Source organism: Polyodon spathula, chromosome 6 (assembly GCF_017654505.1).
Source record: "Polyodon spathula isolate WHYD16114869_AA chromosome 6, ASM1765450v1, whole genome shotgun sequence".
NCBI classification, from domain to species: Eukaryota; Metazoa; Chordata; class Actinopteri; order Acipenseriformes; family Polyodontidae; genus Polyodon; species Polyodon spathula.
The window spans coordinates 70,905,354-70,923,950 of record NC_054539.1 but is presented as its reverse complement, the minus strand read 5'-3'; the positions used below and the strand labels follow the sequence as shown (position 1 = coordinate 70,923,950).

Genomic DNA, 18,597 nt, shown 5'->3' with positions numbered 1-18,597 from the left:
CCCAATAAGCAGTCAGCTGTGCTGCTGGTATTGAACAATCTGTAATGATTTTCCAGACTCCCCTGCCAGAGAAGGCAGAAACAACCCACTACTGACAAAGAGAATTCTCCAAGCTGCCATTTAAGCGTGTGACTGTCTGTTCCAGGCAGTCTAAACAAAAGTGAATAAGTGATTTAAGCTGCAGCCTCAGAAAGCACAAACTGTGTATGTTCTTGGATAGCTTTGTCAAGGATACAAGGATATAACAATGGCTGTGTGGGCTTATCTGTGTAGGAAAGTCTGCTGGAATTGTTTGTTTTGATTCCCCTTTCAGGTCTTTGTCACAGAAGATAAGACAACCCATTTATCAATTTGTTTTGGTGATTATGTAATATGTTCAGTTACATCACAGCCGATACAAAGCCTGGATCCAAATCTGCTGCCTGGCATTTAAAATTCTTGGCTGTCTTGATATACCTTAATCAATTGGACAACCTAAATGACTAAGAACACTTACAATTTTTTTTTTTTTAGATTTAACCTCAAAATCGCTATAAAAAAAAGACAATCCTGTTTTTTTTTTCCCCCCGAGCAGGACATCAAAGGGGAAGTTCAATTAAAATTGCATGACTCCAGGCAGCTATAACCAGAAAAAGAGATGGTCATCATCCAAAATTTACTGCAGTTTTTATTTCAATTCAATTAACTATCATGGCTGTCAGTAATTATCTCTTTTCAAAGCTATAGAATGAAGCTATACTTTCGCTAAACATTTACTTGCCAGAAAGTTAATTGATTTTGAAACAGTTACAGGAGATCGTTTGAGCTTTCAAACAGAATTGAACACTTTTGTTGTAAATAGTGGTCCAGCATTGCATTTAGTCATGTAATCTGACATTTTATTTTGAGCTTAACTGCTTGTTTGAATTTTCTTCAGTCAAATGCCATGTCTGAAGGAAGTCGCAGTGTCTCCAAACCCCTGTGAAGTCTGTATATTCAACGTATACAATGGCCACCCCGAAGGGCCTTATTGTACTTACAATCCAAGTAAAACAGTGGTTTTTCAAGGTCTCTTTCAGAGATGGATGGATAATGTGCAGAAGTGTCTTTTTGTGTTTTTCTGTAGCGTTTACAAATTGCTAAACATACATTATTTGAAGTGACAAAGTTGGGGTGAGTGAGTATAAGACAGATTTTTTTTTCTTTTTTTCTATTTTGCTGTCTTCCAGTTCATTTAATTGTTCTTCAAACAAATCGGCATGCCTACTTACTACTTTTGGGATTTTTTTGCTGGTAATTGGTCACTCAGTTTTATAGCTTTACTGTAGATCTGTAACTGTAAGCAAGATGACTACCAGAACTTTAAATTCTGTGAGGCAGCGCAATGATTTTGAAAATGCGACATGGCTCCAAATGTCCGTATTCATCCAATATGCAGACAGCTGGAACCTTGCTTGACCAATCATATTGCTTGTTTCACGTTACATTGGCAGCCCTGGATTATAAATTACTGTAAATTACCAGTTGCACTAGAGGCTAGAATACTGTATTTAATGGATCAGTCACTTACTGAGTACTATTTTATTTAGGTTTGCTGCAGAGAAATGTAATTTATGGAGTGCATTTTTATTTTAGTTAGCTCAAGAAAAAAGTGTTAGTTGTTCTGTGTGTCTCAAAATTTTCATTTGTCTTAATCTGAATTTTACATTTTAGTAGTACATTTTTTTAAAGCTTGTAGTTCAGATTCTTGGTTACATGGAAACATGGGAGTGTCATGTAAAATTAGGTCTTCCAGGAATCAGCAGATGTATTTTTGGGTAAGATTCATTAAAGTCTCAATTTCTTTGCTTTTAGACCTTTTAAAAAGAAAAAAAAATGTTATCTGCCAAAAAATGTGCTTCCCCTTCTATGAGCCCTTCACATTTCATTGATGTGAAGAGTGCAACAAAGCAGCTCCAGACAGCCCGATGTTTATCAATTTTAATCATTTCAACTAGCTACAAAATGTCAACCACTTCACAAACCGACAGGAGACAGAAGCAGCAGATTTAATATGACATGCTGAAAGGACATTTATCTCTCAGTTTTAATTAATTTTCATTCAGTTAAGGTATTTGTTTTCTTTTTACTACTCAATACTTCAGTGATTTGGTGTGCATAGCTCTAGATACAGAAGCAACAAAGAATTGTACAGGAAACAGACCACATGGGGAGAGCAACTAACAAGATCAGAAAAGTTACAGAAATATGCACCTTTTGTGTTTGTCTTTTTCCATCTCAAAGAGCATCCACATCTTATATTAAAGTACACAACCAGTCCCACACCTTTCAGCATTTACTCAATATCTCTAGTCAACTGCATATTCATTTAAAAAACAGTTGTTTGTGCTACAGGCATATATTTCTTTTTTAACAGCAATGGTCACAGTTGTACCTATACATTGACAGAGATTGTAGCACTCAGGAGTACTGTACTTTCAACTGTGTCCAAATACTTAGCATGCTTTTGTCAATTTGCTACTGCCATGTAAAGATCTTTTTTTAATTATTTATTTTTTTAATTTAATTAGAAGATTCTAAAATCTACTAATCATCATGCATAATGTCTATTACAGTTACACAGCTGCACATGGTCTAAACATTAACTCATAACGGCTGATGAGGGAAAACGGAGGACAGCAGCCATAAGTGCTCTTTTACCATTACAACATCAAAATAAATAGCAACACAGCAGTAGCATCGTGGAATGGCACAGTTTTACTAGAAAGAGACTGAATACTGAAAAGGAAAACAGTTTGCATAGCATTCCTACATTATTGTCATCAAGCAAAAAGATAGATCTATATCTATCTACATATATATATATATATATATATATATATATATATATATATATATATATATATATATATATATGGATAGATAGATAGATAGTATATAAAAAAGAGAACGAAAACTTCACAAGTGCGCTATAGCCATCAAATCAACACTATATACAACCTTTGGAAAGAAAAATACCCAGAAAATAAATCATTACAGGTACTATCAATAAAAAGCTGACAAACAACATTTAACATTTACAATGGGGGCTGATATGTGCATGTGTGCAAACCTAGAAGGTAAATACCACGATAAAAACAAGTTTACACTGTTCTGTGAACAATGCAGGGGATAAAATTATTTTTGTGTGGAGCTTAGCCACTGCCAAGCATCTTTGTTGCACGTTGGTTGGCTTCATCGATCCTGGTTTTGTTGGAATCAGCCTAGAAGGAAATAACAAGCAATTGTAAGCATTGGCATGAACTGTCATTTGGTATTAACTTTGGTTTCAACACCCTGAATATTTATTGAAGACACTGTACTACAATGTTGTGCCTGTTGTCTTTGTACTAGGTATGGGTGTTTAAAGTTGTACGTGTTGAATGAGCTTTACTAGTCAAATGCATCTAGGGCCCAATAACAATACATGCACCCCCCTTCTCATCCACCAATTACCTTCTCCATGATCCTGTCGATCTGGCGGTTCTGCGTATCAATCTCGTTGCCCATATCCAAGGCCATGTGGCGGAGATTTCCAATGATACCACCGACCTGTTCCAGGTTCTCGTCCATCTCGTTTTCCCGAGCATCATCTGTTACCCTAGAAACGAAGAAAGAGCTCACAAGAGGCTGAAGGCTATGGTTGCCCTGCTGATGGATAACCAAGATGTTTCCTTCATAAGAATATGAATTCAACAGGATCTTGTTAGCTCATTCCTAATAAGAAAATATATTCTTTTGGCACTGAAAGAAATTTCAAATCCTCTCTCCACCAAGTACTCGAAAGATGCCAAACTAAAGGTGGCAATATAACAAAAACTGCATGCTAGCAATCAAAATGGAGGATAACATAGCAAAGGCGAATTAATTGGCTAAGAGTATAGTGCTGGAAGTCTGTAATGCATTTCTATAAATTTGTCTGGATGGGCACAATGGCAGATGGTAGTAGAAAGAGAGGTGACATAATGAGGGAGGACTGTGTAAGTAAAACCTGCTGGTAAACTAAAATACAGTATAATCTATCTTTAGAGTATCTCTTTAATTAAGAGCTTCAGAAAAGTGGCATCCATTTCTTCACATTATTTAAAATACCATCAAGAACTTTCAAGCATGAGAAAAAAATGGAATATGTTACCTGACAATCGCTTCTTTATTTTGTCTTTCAAATCACAATACTAAAAAGGCTTTTCAGGTTCAGCTCTCTAATCAGCTCGTCAATGGAGGCTGTTATCAGTCACCCTGCATGCTTCTGAGTTCTAAAAATATTTTTTCCCAGACTGCCTTGGGGGCCTCATCTTGTGTCCACTTTTGTATGGTTCACTATTTGTTTGAATTCTAAACATCCTGTACCTGTCATATTTTGATGGAAAATGAAAGACTCACCTGCGTATGAAGCCACCGCTGATAGCCATCTGTTCACGCTCGTCTACAACGCGGGCAGGCTGGCTGGCTACTACACCATCCTGGTTGTTGCCCCAGGCCTTCTTGTAAGCATCACTAGACTTGAGTCTGTGCACAGAAAATGTGTGAGTAACAGAAACAGCATACAGAATGGGCATGGCTAATTTAAGTTCTGCAAGCCAGGAACTGAATTAGGCAGATGAGATTAGCTCACTAGGTTATTGTGTTATACCGATATATCATAAAGAAAAGCCCTGGAAATGCTGAAGACATGATTACACTGTACAAAAAAAATGGTCTGAATTCTTATTAGACACAGATTTAAAAAAAAAAAAAAAAAAAAAAAAAAAAAAAAGTCAATTGAATGGCATTTTTAGCAATATCTCCACCCATTTGGACTGAGACATATAACACAGAAAACATATTTGGCAGACAAACAGATAGTACAGAAAAAAACAGAACTGCCAAAGTACAGTGTGTACATCACGTCAAAGATGCTTCTTATTTAGAGACAATGGTTCAGCTCTGTTTTATTAAAGAAAAAAAGGTTGAATTTTCCTCTGTAATTGAGGTAGTATGAGCAACGAAAAATGTCAAACCAGCTAATATTCTTCTAAAGCTATTAGGAGCGATGTCATTTTTCTCCTCCACTGAAAATTTGGGCAACAAATATTACACGTGTCATAGTAATATATCGGTACTTGAACTTAGTGACCGTACATCTAGAAATGATGTACATACCTTTGTCAGCTAAGACAAGAAGTAAAATAATTGCTGGGATGAGAGCAGGAGCAAAGACAACAAGCAACCTAGCATCAGAAGGGGAAGCATTAGGCCTGCAAACCTTAAGGCCTATTCACACCAGACACGATGCCACAAGCCTATGTGTAGTATGACACACCGCGCCACGATTAACAAAATATGAAGCCTTCACACTTACTGTGATGCGACGGGCGACACTGAAGCAATGCAAATGAAATTGGATTGGTGTCTTTATTTTTGCGATTTTGTCGCGCCGCTGCCAGGGAACTGACCAATGAGGAACAGCTTCCCTTGTTTCAGTAAACAATGGCAGAAGAAAAGATCATCCTTGCAGTTTCAAAATACCTGGTGCTGTACAATAAAGGACACAAAAATGATAAAGACACCGCAATGAAGGAGAAAATCTGGGAGTCCATTTCTAGGGAACTGGATACAGCTGGTCTGGTGTGTATGATTAGTTTACCTTTACTGAAATAAGTATTCTGTAAAAAGCTATTAGGTAGTCTACATTTTTATTAGCTGTATCACAGGACTATTATCACTGACGCCACTGGTGTGAAAGGTAGTGTCACAGTGAAAGTATCATTTTATCGCAGGACAAGTCGCATTGCACCCGGTGTGAAAAGACCTTTGCACTGGCTGTAGGCATGAAATAGAGAGTGAAGCACCCTCACTTAACTCAACTGCTACAGTGGTTTAACATAATAATTCTGTAATATTTCTAATTATTGAATGATATTTTAAATCAAGATTTTTTATTTTTTTTTTGTATTCATTAATATTTTTTTACAGCATTTTGCACCATCAGCAAGAGCCTACATGACTAGCGAAAAAAAAAAAAAAAAAAACAGACAAAGAGAGGTTCTTCTTTCAATAAGAACAGCGCTCAATATCTTACTACAAAAACATAAAGTGTTAAAAATCCAGGCATGCTTCTAGTGACAGATTACAATATGGTTTATACTGTATCATTTCCTTCAACTCAGAATTTATATTTAGGATCCCTTTATATTTTGTGATTATAACATGCTATAGTAAAAAAAAAAAAAAAAAAAAAACACCTTATTGATAGTCAGTCCTGTTATTGCTAATCATAACCTTTAACCGTTAATAGCTAATTAATAACATGCTTAGACTGTATACTTTATAATTAGGAGTCTACTTAAATCGCTGTAAATTTACGTATTTTTCACGTTAGGATTTCGCTGACATTTCGCTGACCTGATTAAACATTAAATAAACCGAAAGTATTTCAGAACGTTATAAAGTGTAAAAATAGTGGTGCTTGCTTCCTTACTAAAACAGAATGCTGTCATTTGTTAAAGGCAAGCATGCAGCATCCCCCTGCAGTTGACTGGCCCATATACTGAGACTGCATGTTCTGCATCCACTCAATTGGTTGGAAGTTAAGGGAAAGCTTTGCCAAGTTATACAAATGAGGAACTCGATTAGAAACAGCACCAAAACTCGTTTACCCAAGGGCATCTGGCATACTGTAATAAAGGGAATATATGCAGCACGGTCGTTGTCATTTTATTTGTCCCATCCAATAATTTATTTTATCAATACCGATTCAAAGCAAAGAAAACGTGCCTGTTCGGGTCTAATACTGTAACTGCATTTAAAAAGTAAGCAGCAGGTTATCTGAAGCGAGGTGGCTGTGCTAGATCATACCTGTAGTGCTGATTTAACTTAGCTATAACCGACAGGAATACTTTTTGTCTGCGCTGACTTTCCAGTTTGTTTTCTGAAAGCTGTTGTTTATTTTACATCATTGTTGTTTGAACGGTAAACAAGAACGTTAACCGCTTTGGAGAATTATTTTGGAAATGTTTTGCCTAAGTGCAATGCACACAGGACAGTGAAGGAATAAATAAAAACCATCTACGGAAGGAAGATACGTAGTTTGCGTCACTTGCATGCAGTAATTCATTTAAACTAGGTTTTTTTTTTTCCTCTCCATACTTGTCCGGAAAGCTTTGGCCCCTAAAATAGGTGAATTTCGCGTTGACCCCTAAATTTCACGATTTCCGCGAAATTGCGATTTAGGCAGACCCCTATTTATAATCACTTATAAATGGATCCCTAAACTGAAGTGTTACCGCTTAGAGGTGCATTTCCCTTTATTTAAAATGTTTTAAAATCCATGTTATTGTTTAAAACTTGCAAAAACAAGCTCTAAAAGAGACCTACTGTACATGCATGTTTACTGGTTTGGATAAGATTAACAGCTTGTTTTTCTTATAATGACACATGGTGCAATCTTTGTAAGTCTAGTCCCCAGTATTTAATAACTGTGGGGAGATAGCACTGGAGGTTTTTGTCAGGGTTTGCCTAAAAACTTTTTTGCACCCTGTACGATCAACTGGGCTTGTTAGGGCTTTACATTGGTCACTTTGTGGTTAAAAGACTGATCTGTGCCTAATCAGGTACACATTTAATGACTTTGTACTCATATAGGATCACGGGCCAAACTTTGTACTTTAACTGAGGATCAGCATCGTATTTCTTATAGGATCAAGGGCTGAACTCATAACTTTAACAGAGGATCAGCATTGTATAACATATAGGATCGAGGGCCAAACTCCTAACTTTAACAGATGAAAAGCATGTTTGGCTCATTTCACAGACCCTGAATACCACCAATCTGACCCGATGATGCTGAACCACCAAGAGAAAGTAAGTCCATGCAATAAGAAGAGCAATATCTATTTGTATTAATAAACAAATCAGCAATAACATGGTAATTCATTTAAAATAAACATTGCTTTATTGCACGGATATATGATCTCACTGAAATTGTTAAAATGTTTATTAAAATCGGGCTCCCATTGTAATAGCACCTGAACACATTCCACAAGGGGGCTGGCTGGAAATCAACACATCATATGCTTCTCACAGATGTACATTGAAGACCAAGCATTTAGACACCATTTAATTCCTAAGCCTTTTAAGACATCTGATCTGCCGAACCTACAGCATATTGCGGTGGATTCATTGGAAAACATACTAAACCACTGGATTTTGATAACCCAGTATTCTTTTAGCATGAGCCTAGGGTTCCAGTAAACAAATTTTAACACCACTCTGCATGCAAAGGTAAATTCTCCATGTGTGCTATCATGCTCCTCTATAAATTATTTGATGCTCAAAATGTAACATTATGGTTTTTACTATGTGTAATGATAATAAAAACATTTTGTAAAGGGTATATTTATAGCTATGGCCAAAAGGTTTGCGTCACCCTCTATAGAAAAGGAACTAATTTTGCATCATAAAGTCGAAATGAAACCTGCTGAATAATGTTACATTGACATACTGAATTACATACCACTTTTTAATTCTCCATATACTTTAACAAAAAAACTGACAAAAATGGAAAAATGTGACATTTTGAAATCTAGCATGAAATATCGGTCCTGTACTACTATTTCGTCTTCCGGAAGACGTTTGCGATATCATTTTGTTGTTTCTTTCATTACACGATGTTAAATCCTAAAATAATTAAAAATGATGCAAAAAAAAAAAAAAAAAAATGTGATTTGAATTTCACTGTCATGAGCATGCCATTTAGCGCTGTGTTGGTGACTCGCATGTATTTCAACATTTTCAAGTTTAATTGGAATATTATTTAAAATACACTTAGAATATGTCTAAATTGTAAATTAATAAATCCGAATGAAAGCAACCAACCAGGGCATCCATATGTTCGTTTTCTTAAGCCTCGACAGCTGAAAATGTTGAAACGCCATTTTAAATATCCAGTTGATGCATATTGATGATCTTTAGTAGAGGGTCACTGCAGCATGCCTGATTTTAAAGAACTGCTATTTCTCACTGGACAGTCTACACTATGAAATGAATGCATTTGAATGTGCTTAGATTTTTCTGCATGCCACATGCTCATCCTGCCCATTTCCCTTGCATGGCTGAGCTGTCCAATGCTTAGCTTTAACGCTTTGGGTACCTTGTTTTTTTTTTTAATTTTGGCAGGCAGGCAGGCAGGCAGGCAGCACCTACTTGTTACATGGACAGGAACAAAGACCACAGAATTTTCCTAGATCCGTCAAATTCTTTTCTGCTTCTTTCATGTCCTTATTGATTTGGTCCATTCCCTCCTCGATGCGTTCCAGTTGTTCTGATTAAACACAAATATTTTATCCCCAAAGAATGAAGCAGATGAGAAAAAAGGACAAAAAAGAGAGACAAAATACTTCAGACATTCACTGTGACAAAAAACAAAAAACAAATCAGACACCACCACATAGCAGAGCTGGCACCCGGTACCTACTTGTTACAAGGACATATGAAAAGGCCACAGCATTTCCCTAAATCTTTTAAATTTTTCTCAGCCTCCTTCATGTCTTGGTTGATATGGTTCATGCCATCTTCGACCCGATCGAGTTGTTCTGGTCAGGACAAAGGGATGACAGCAGTGGGATGAATTTTATCGGTCTTCAACAGAACATGAATAATGAGCACTAGATTACAATAGAGTAACTGCAATGCATTAAATAGGGATGATGCATTGGTATGACAATGTATGCAGGGCTCAATGCTAATACGATGACGGTGATAAAAAATAATGATATAGAAAATGAAACAAAATAAAGCCTTGCAGTAGGTCAGTTTTATTTTTGCTTTGGGGGTCAAAAAGTAAAGATTAATTATAAAATTGTTATGATTTGTCTTTTAATAAACAAGCCTGGTAATTACGCACCGCTGCATATTGTCACAGCAGGCATACGCATTTTTATTACCCTTCTTATGCAGTCAAATGAAATGAAAGAAGACTACCACAGTGTCTTCCTGACGAGCCACACTCTATGACGAACTCCTAGAAAGGGGTACATTATTTACATATTCTGTGCTGTGGGCAACAGAAATGTGTACAAGTAACGAATGAATGATTACCTTTCCATGAAATTAATGCAACGGAGTGACTTGGGACATACTTGTGAAAACTAGGTGACATGGTAGGCTTAACAGCCCAGGCCTGGTGGTTGGGTGGAAGGGGTCTATTGATCTTGAAGCGTTTGTAAAAGCCCTGGAGTGCAGTTATTCCCTGCTTTGATTTACTGTACAACAGGTGGAATTATCTTTCAGCTTATTATCTCCCATTGTTCATCTCCTCACTGGCTGTAACATTAGAAGTGTCTGTTGGGCACAAAACCTTTACTTCGTTCCTAACACTGAGAAAGAATAGCTAGCTTTTCTAACAACCATTGCCTTTACAGTGAAATCTAGAATAAGAGCCTTTTGGAGTGCAGGTGCAGTCAGTGTTACTGCTTTAACTGCAGCCAGGTTTATAACATGTTAAAAAACTAACTTGCCTTAAACTAATCCCACATTAAACAACTGACCTCTTTACAACCAGAGAACACATGACAACTGTGAGTTATCCTATAAACACCAAGGTATGAGTCCCTATGGCTCACCTCACACTATGCTACTCATTTACTGTACATGTAATACACATACAGTATGTGTATGTTTTACTCAAACATTATCGTCAAGTATTGGAAAAGATTAACACTGATTTTCTAGCTATTTGTTTATTTCCATATTACAAAAGTTTAATTGTCCATATGACAACAGTGAATGAAATAAGAGGTAAGAAATTAAATTTAGGAAAATGTAGAACATATAAAAGCGCCCCATTGGGTATTTTGGAAGCACAATAGTTATGAGAAACTTAAGCCTGAACTGATGTAAACCAAGGGGACATTGCGACAGAAAACGGATGAAACACCAACTACTGCTCACATCAATTAAGATTGAATCACTCAGAAGAAAAACATACACTGGGCAAATTAGTATGCAGAATATGCAAAGAATCCACTAAAGAACGATCATAAATAATACATTGACAATAGTCCTCAGATTTTCTTTGTAAAATTAAAAAAAAAAAAAAAAAACAGGGATTAGATAAAATTTGTGTGAAATAAATATGTCAGACTTTTGAAACCGTTTGCTCTTTTATAAAAATTACAGGTAGCATACATTACTTAAGAGAAGCACATGTGCTTAATTATCTCATTGGTTTTCATATACATTTTTATTAATGACCTTAAAATGCCTTGTGGGAGAGCTACAACTAGTCAATAAACTACAATGAATCAGTTCTGAACACCTGTAATGGTTATGCACTCTTATCTCAAGTACTGAACACTGGATTAAACCTCTTGTGTGATCAAAAGGCAGGAAATTTACATAACCACCGGTAAGCTGTCAGCATGAATACGTCTCTCAGATATTGTTTTACAGTCTTTAATCCAAAGCAGGTTAATGGTTTTCTGCATGTTTAATTGCTGTGTGAAGCACCACACATTTCTGGTTAGAGATCTGCATGCAGCATCATTCTAGCTGCCACTGAAAAGCTGTTAATAATCTGGTTTGTATCTGAAAAAAGATTATTGTCACTAGATCAGTGGTGGTAATGTAGTCAGAGTTTAGTGGAACAAACAACAGAACTATTTCATTTTCTGAGACAATATTATTGTATATACCTGTACTTGTGAATTGCTGGGACCTGTATAACAGTAAATGCAGTACCTTATATTGAAATGAGGTAGTTTTGGAAGGTAAATCACCTTATTTAGACCTGTTTAGTTACCAACATGTCACTTGTAATCTCACCTAACATTTCTCTCATAGGTGGAGTCCATCAGTACCACTTCCATGCTAGGCCCGTACATTATACTATTAAACAAGAACAAATACTACTTCATTTTTAATTATTAAGAATAATATCACTAAATATGGGGTGATTTCATCAACCCTGAATGCTAACATTGTACTGTTAAAAATGTATTCTTGGAAGATTAATATGCATGTGCTATTTGCTGTTTTGTTAAAACAGTAAAAAAGGAAAAGTGAAGATTCTTAACATATAGCAGTGTTAAGCAGCATGTGTTTCCCCTCAGAGAAAGCTTTATCCTAGCTTTTTTGTGGTATGCTTTTGATATTTAAAAAGTGTGTATTGCTTCTGCATTTTCTAATTTGCAAAAGTATCTCATTTCCACCTAAAAGCACCCACACTTACCTCCTTGCTCATCCAACATAACCAAAGTCCTGATACCAGCATCTTTACTCTACTCCCCCAAAATGGAAGCAAGACAGAGAACAAGATACAGAGAGAGAGAGAGAGAGAGAGAGAGAGAGAGAGAGAGAGAGAGAGAGAGAGAGAGAGAGAGAGAGGAGATAAGATCAGTAAGGAAATGTGCAATCCTCAACTTAAGAAAGACAGGGACAAAAAGTTAGTAATAGAGATTTAACATTAACATACAAACAAACAGAAGACAAGAAACATTTCACTTGCTAGAAAACAGGAAATAGGGTACTATAAAGCAAGCCACGTGTATCCATGAAGCCCTAACTGTGTCCACTTGATTAAGTAAGTCCTTACTGAAAAGTTTTTGGGTTGCCTCTGAACACAACATTTCTGTTCACACTGGGAAAACTTTAATTGTTAATTAATGATTGTGGCTCACAAAAACCTTAAATGTCAACTGTGTATGTGTGAATCTTGGGAGTATAGGGTTGGCAGGGAGGGGGTTAAAATCCTCCCTCCCATAATACATGAGAGAATGTGGCTGGAGCCTTAATTGAATGATTCATGATTAATTAGGCTCCAGGGTGTCCCATAAGTTTCCTCCCTTTTGTTTGGCAAACCGTCAACCACACATCCACTCAACCTTAGGGGGGGGGGGGGAGTATGTAAATACTTACATACATACATACACATACTGTGTTTGGAAGACTAATGAAGGTCAATGACCACCTTACAGTTGCTTTTTGTATTTTTTACATCTTATATTTTGGTCCTTGTGGCTGTATATTTGTTCCTGTTTTTGTCTATTTAAAGTGTTCAACAGTGCTTAAACTGCAGGTTTTGCCTCTGAGTCTCACTCCTGATGCTATCCCACTCTCACACCCAATGGAGCAGGCTAGCGTCAGGAATGAGACTCGGAGACATGAAAAGCTGCAGTTTCAACATTGCTGCTCCCTGCCAACACTATATTCCCAACGCACACACATACACAATTTACATTTAAAGGGCTTTCATCCTGCCACATGACTATTCAACAACAGCATTACATGTATACATATTCCTTGTTAGTAAGGGTACATAACATATTTTCAGCAACCGGAAATTAAAATTACGTTTAACAGCAGCACAGGAATCTGTTAGATTGTTTAAACAGAAACAGGTGCTTGGATGACTGATGAGTAGATATTTAGTCTTTTTTCTTTGTGTTCAAACGTCAGCTCATGAGAAGAAAATCATGTGACAAACATTGGCCAGACGGAATTTCACCTGCTACAATAGACACATTAAATAAAAACATATTGCAGCTACTATATTTGGTATAAATGCAGGAATTTATGAAAAACGTTCTGTTTTAATATAGGTGTATTGAAATCTATCAATTTTAAAAATTAAATTTTTCGTGTGAAGAAAAAAATGCGTAAAGGCTTTTAAAAATTTTACGTAAACCCTATTACCATATCTGGAAAATAAAAGCCCTAGTATAACTAAAATAATGCCTAGTATACCTAACAAAAGGTGGTGGTTATTTATTTATTTAGGTAAAGCAAAATGTGTAATCTCTGGTTTTCAGTTACCCTATGATTCTACATCCAATAATAGGACAGTAAACCATTTTAAAAGCCTTTAATTTGTTTTATAAACAGCGGTGCTGGACAATGACTATTGAAATAATGGTACGACCAACGTCACTGCTAGGTGATGACATGACCTGAAATAAGAAAAAAATGATAGGTCTAGCAAGTAGAACAAAATTATAAGAAGGGAAAAGAAGAAGGGAGATGAAAAATACTTCAAATGAGAAGGAAAGACTTGTCTGACTATAACTGGTGAAGTAGTTGTTGCTGGTATTGACAGAGGATTGTAATAAGCAAAAAAAGAAAGGCAGATAGGGAATTTCTTCCTGCTGCCTTTAACCCAACATAACTGAACACATCTTTTGTTATCCATCTAAGTAAGCAAAAATGAAAATAGATAAATAGTTATAAGTTGCATAACTTGTTAATAAAATGCATTGTTATTATTATCTTACCCACTGTCTCCCAATATCTCATCACCAATATCTCCACTGGCAAAGCGATTGGCAATATCACAATTTGCCCAAATGAAACTGACGTTTGTACTCCCAGGGTGTCGAATGACAGCATCTAACACAGACATTTTGGCATATGAGATGTCGTGAATATTAACTGAATTTAAACTTTTCTGCATATACGGTTTCACATTCACAGCAGGGGACAAATTTGGTATTTGAAATCCATCTATGGCAAATTTCTTGATCTAATAAATCACATAGATTACAAACATGCAGTACATGCACATTTTTTAAAATTTTAATTGTGATGAACAAAATAGATTTTTACAATTATTTATTTCAGTAATATTTTTGCAAAACTCCAAAAATGCAAATTCAAAACCCTGACAAGGAAAATGAAATGAATAGCTGGCTGAGGCACCTTCAGCAATAATAACCTCTTTTAAACGATTAGGATATTTGTCAAAGAACTTTTGGCATGAATCTTCAACGATTTCAGTTAATTCAAATTCTGAGGACTTCTCTTGTGGACACCCTTCTTCAACTCATAGAAAAGATTATCAGTCGGATCTAGATCGGGACTTTGACTAGACCATTTCAGAACTTTGATTTTATTTTTTTTGAACCATTCTGAAGTAGATTTGGATGTGTGCTTTGGAACATTGTCATGTTAGAACATCCAGCTGCGCTTTAAACAAGCTTAGCATTGAAGAGTTTCAGATGATTGGACAATATTTTTTTGTATTCTGTGGAATCCATTTTACTATGCATTGGAACTAAATATCCTGTCCCATTTATGGAAAAACAACCCCATATAGCACCACCTCCATGCTGGACGGTAGGTATGGTGTTCTTTTGTTTATACCCCTCACCAGACTTTCTCCAAACGTAATGACTATCAGCGAGACCAAATACCTCGATTTTTGTTTCATCACTCCACAAAACCTTTGACCAGAAGTCATATTCATCATTCAAATGTCACTTTGCAAACTTTAAGCGATTGTCCTTGTGACATTTTCCTAAGAGTGGCTTTTTCCTTGCCCTGCGTCCATTGAGGCCTTCACCATGCAATACTGGACCTGTGGTTGACATGGAAACCCCAGTCACACTTGCAGCCAATTCACTTTGAATATCTTTGGCAGTCAATCTCGGATTGTTATTAACCTTCCTCACAATTCTTCTACTTGTTCTTGGTGAAAGAACCTTCTTTCTTCCAGACCGAGGGAGCATTGTGACAACACCATGAGTCTTGTACTTCTTGATAATAGAAATAATATTTGAAATTGGGATACTCAAATGCTTGGAAATCTTCTTGTATCCTTCTCCAACTTTATGACAATTAATCATTTTCCGCTTATGGTCTTCAGATAGCTCTTTACTTTTTCCCATATTGACTTATTGGGATACGGATTGGGAAATATAATGCTAATTCTTACAACACTCTAAGATTAGGTCCCAAAAGATCCAATTGAAATTTTCTAGTCTAATCTAAAACGTAATTGCATTATCATATTGAAATTTCTAGCACTTTGTACAACGAAACTTCATGAGGTAATCAAAGTTTAAGAATTCTTTGCATCGTAAAAACCTGAAATACGACTCATATATTTGACATCAGTAGATAAAGAACATTGAAAATAGGAAAGATCTGCAATTAGAAAAATGATTGATATAAATATATATATATTATATATATATATATATATATATATATATATATATATATATATATATATAGTAAAATATATACATTTTACTATTGAAACTCAATGTTCAGCAGCACAGTAAGTCGAAGATGGACTTTTAAGTTTTTGTTTCAAATATCTTTAAGTTACTGTAAGTTAAAACTGATTAATACAATCCATTTAGATCTGTTTGTTTATATATGTTTGTAAAAATAAGTTTGACCATCTTAAGAATAGTTATCTCCCTTCTTAGCAATCTGTACTTTGTCTGTATGTGCATCAAGAGATTTGACGGACCCTAAATACTCTTTCCCTTTGGATTTCTCTGCCATATCGATGACAAGTTAGTAGTATGAGCGCCATTGTGTGTTCTAATAGGATCTGCAATGAAATTTACTATTTGCAGCTCCTGTCTGGCTGTTGCAGGTTTCTGGTGAAATCTGGCAATGTTGCAGCCCTGCGAAAGTTTAATGAAACACAATTTTTTATTTGTGAGGTGCTTACGATTGTGAATTGTCGCAAATTGCTTTTATGAAACAGGACCCTGTTGTGTTTAAGTATTGCTCTTAATTCTACATTATGCACTAAAGCCTTTAACTCACAGATTCTTTCCTACATGCATCACTTGGGACTTGTATTATTTGTGACAGCCTGACATTGCTAGACGTGAAAAGAGATACTAAAGGGAAGTGGCAATACCCCATGGTTACCTTCCAGTCGCGCATTTTAATGCTTTTTTTCTCTCTCTCTTCTGATTTGCCAGGCTCTCACACTGTCAAGTAGGAGTGAAATTAGTGAAGAACTAATGTTTTTCCTATCATAGTCTGACAGCTTTACCCCGATGTCTATAAACAGATTTCTTTGATAGAGACACAGTCCTTGGGCAGGATAGTTGTCTGATCATGGAAGCCAAGGGCATTTGTAAGAGGCAAGTGGTACATTATCGACGTTGTGCATTAATTTGTTATATATATATATATATATAAAATGGGGATTGATTTTGTTCTTAATAAAAGGGCGGTAAAAAGATACTAACGTGTAACTGGGTATAGGATATCCGATAATTATGTCTCAATCCTAAACTTCTAGGGTGATGCTAAACTTTTGGCCACAGCACATGTGTGTGTGTGTGTGTATATATATATATATATATATATATATATATATATATATATATATATATATGGGGATTGATTTTGTTCTTAATAAAAGGGCGGTCGCCATTTTTCTATGATTGCACTAACGTGTAACTGGGTATAGGATTTATGTCTCAATCCTAAACTTCTAGGTGATGCTAAACTTGTGTGTCAGCACTGTGTGTGTATATATATATATATATATATATATATATATATATATATATATATATATATATATATATATATATATAAAATACACCCACACCCACAACACACCCACGGATTTGGAACCAGAGTTTATTATCATTATCATTATCATGCTTGTTAAAATGTGTAGTTTCCACATTCCTTGTAACAGCAAGCACAAACACCAGCTTGCTTCCTCACCTCCCCCCTCTCCCTAATGGGAAGCTGAGGCCTCCTTTTATGTCAGGTGGCTGGGTGCTGATTGATCGTTAATTACTCCAATCAACTCCAGCCACCTGAACACAATAAACCCAGGCAGGTAGGGGAATTTAACCCCATCTCTGCCAATTTATATAGGGCAGAGCTCTGCTCTGCCACAGAGCTGCTCACTGGAACACTGCAGTGCCGACCAATGCGATCTTCCACTTGGCAACCAGACACGCAATTAGTGGTAATGCAACAGTGATGGTTTACTGTTGTACCTTCCCAAGGGAGAAACCACAGAGGAAAGTAGTCCCTCTCTCATGAGCAAAATATAAACTCAGAAACATCTCGGGTTTACATCCCAGCCTGGCAGCAAAGCTGGCATGAGAACACTGTGACCTTCCAGCACAGAGCCCCTCATCGACTGCTGCATCAGGATATCAGGACACTCTGCCACTGGCTCTTTATTCTCACAGCAAGAAGACTCAACTTTCTGCTTCACTGCATTCTTTCTATTATTCTGTAGTGCTTTTTTAAAACTCTTATTATTCAACACTGCCCTAGATACTGTATGAAAATGCACAGTTTGTAAGGAGCTACTCTGGATTGTCTCAGCTGTCACTCATACGATTACATACAATAAATTGTTTTGTTTTTTTTTTGTTTTTTTTTACTGCAATAATGAAGTCTGAAATGCTGGAAAGGAGTTGATACATTCTTACTGGTTTTGAGATGTGCCAGGACTGGCTCTCCTAATGCATGACAAACACAGCCAATTCACCTAAACGCTTTGAATCACTAGCAATTGGATCGCCAATGACGACAGCTTGCAATTTAAATTGACAACTTGCCGGTTCCATATTTTTTACAGACAGAAATACACTAAAGAGACTCCCATATGCTGATACACAAAGAGCCTAAAAACCCAAAGGGGCAGTACTTATATCTGCCACTGTTTATATCAATGAAATAGGCCCCAATGTCCTTTAGTCTTTATACCGCAAAACCAGGCTGAAAAAACAAGTCCGTACACACCTTTACAGGGATGTCTGATAAGCCTACAGGCAGGCCTGTTGATTATGTGGTCACTTGCATCACTGTATTATGCATGCATTA

At 36.3% G+C, this 18,597-nt stretch overlaps 1 protein-coding gene across 2 annotated transcripts in view; it reads right to left on the bottom strand.

Moving 5' to 3' along the window:
- Positions 1 to 1,945: 1,945 nt before the first annotated feature.
- The window catches only part of LOC121317557 (synaptosomal-associated protein 25-like), a 49,308-nt gene continuing 32,656 nt past the window's right edge, over positions 1,946 to 18,597 (bottom strand). The window contains exons 4-8 of one of the 2 annotated variants that reach the window (XM_041253630.1): positions 12,227 to 12,275; positions 9,473 to 9,590; positions 4,402 to 4,527; positions 3,475 to 3,619; positions 1,946 to 3,242 (exon numbers count right to left, since the gene is read on the bottom strand). In XM_041253630.1, coding sequence (XP_041109564.1) covers positions 3,174 to 3,242; positions 3,475 to 3,619; positions 4,402 to 4,527; positions 9,473 to 9,590; positions 12,227 to 12,275 — 507 coding nt within the window. In that variant the 3' untranslated portion in view covers positions 1,946 to 3,173. Of the gene's footprint in view, positions 3,243 to 3,474; positions 3,620 to 4,401; positions 4,528 to 9,201; positions 9,320 to 9,472; positions 9,591 to 12,226; positions 12,276 to 18,597 lie in introns of both variants that reach the window. The other variant, XM_041253629.1, reaches the window with a different exon arrangement.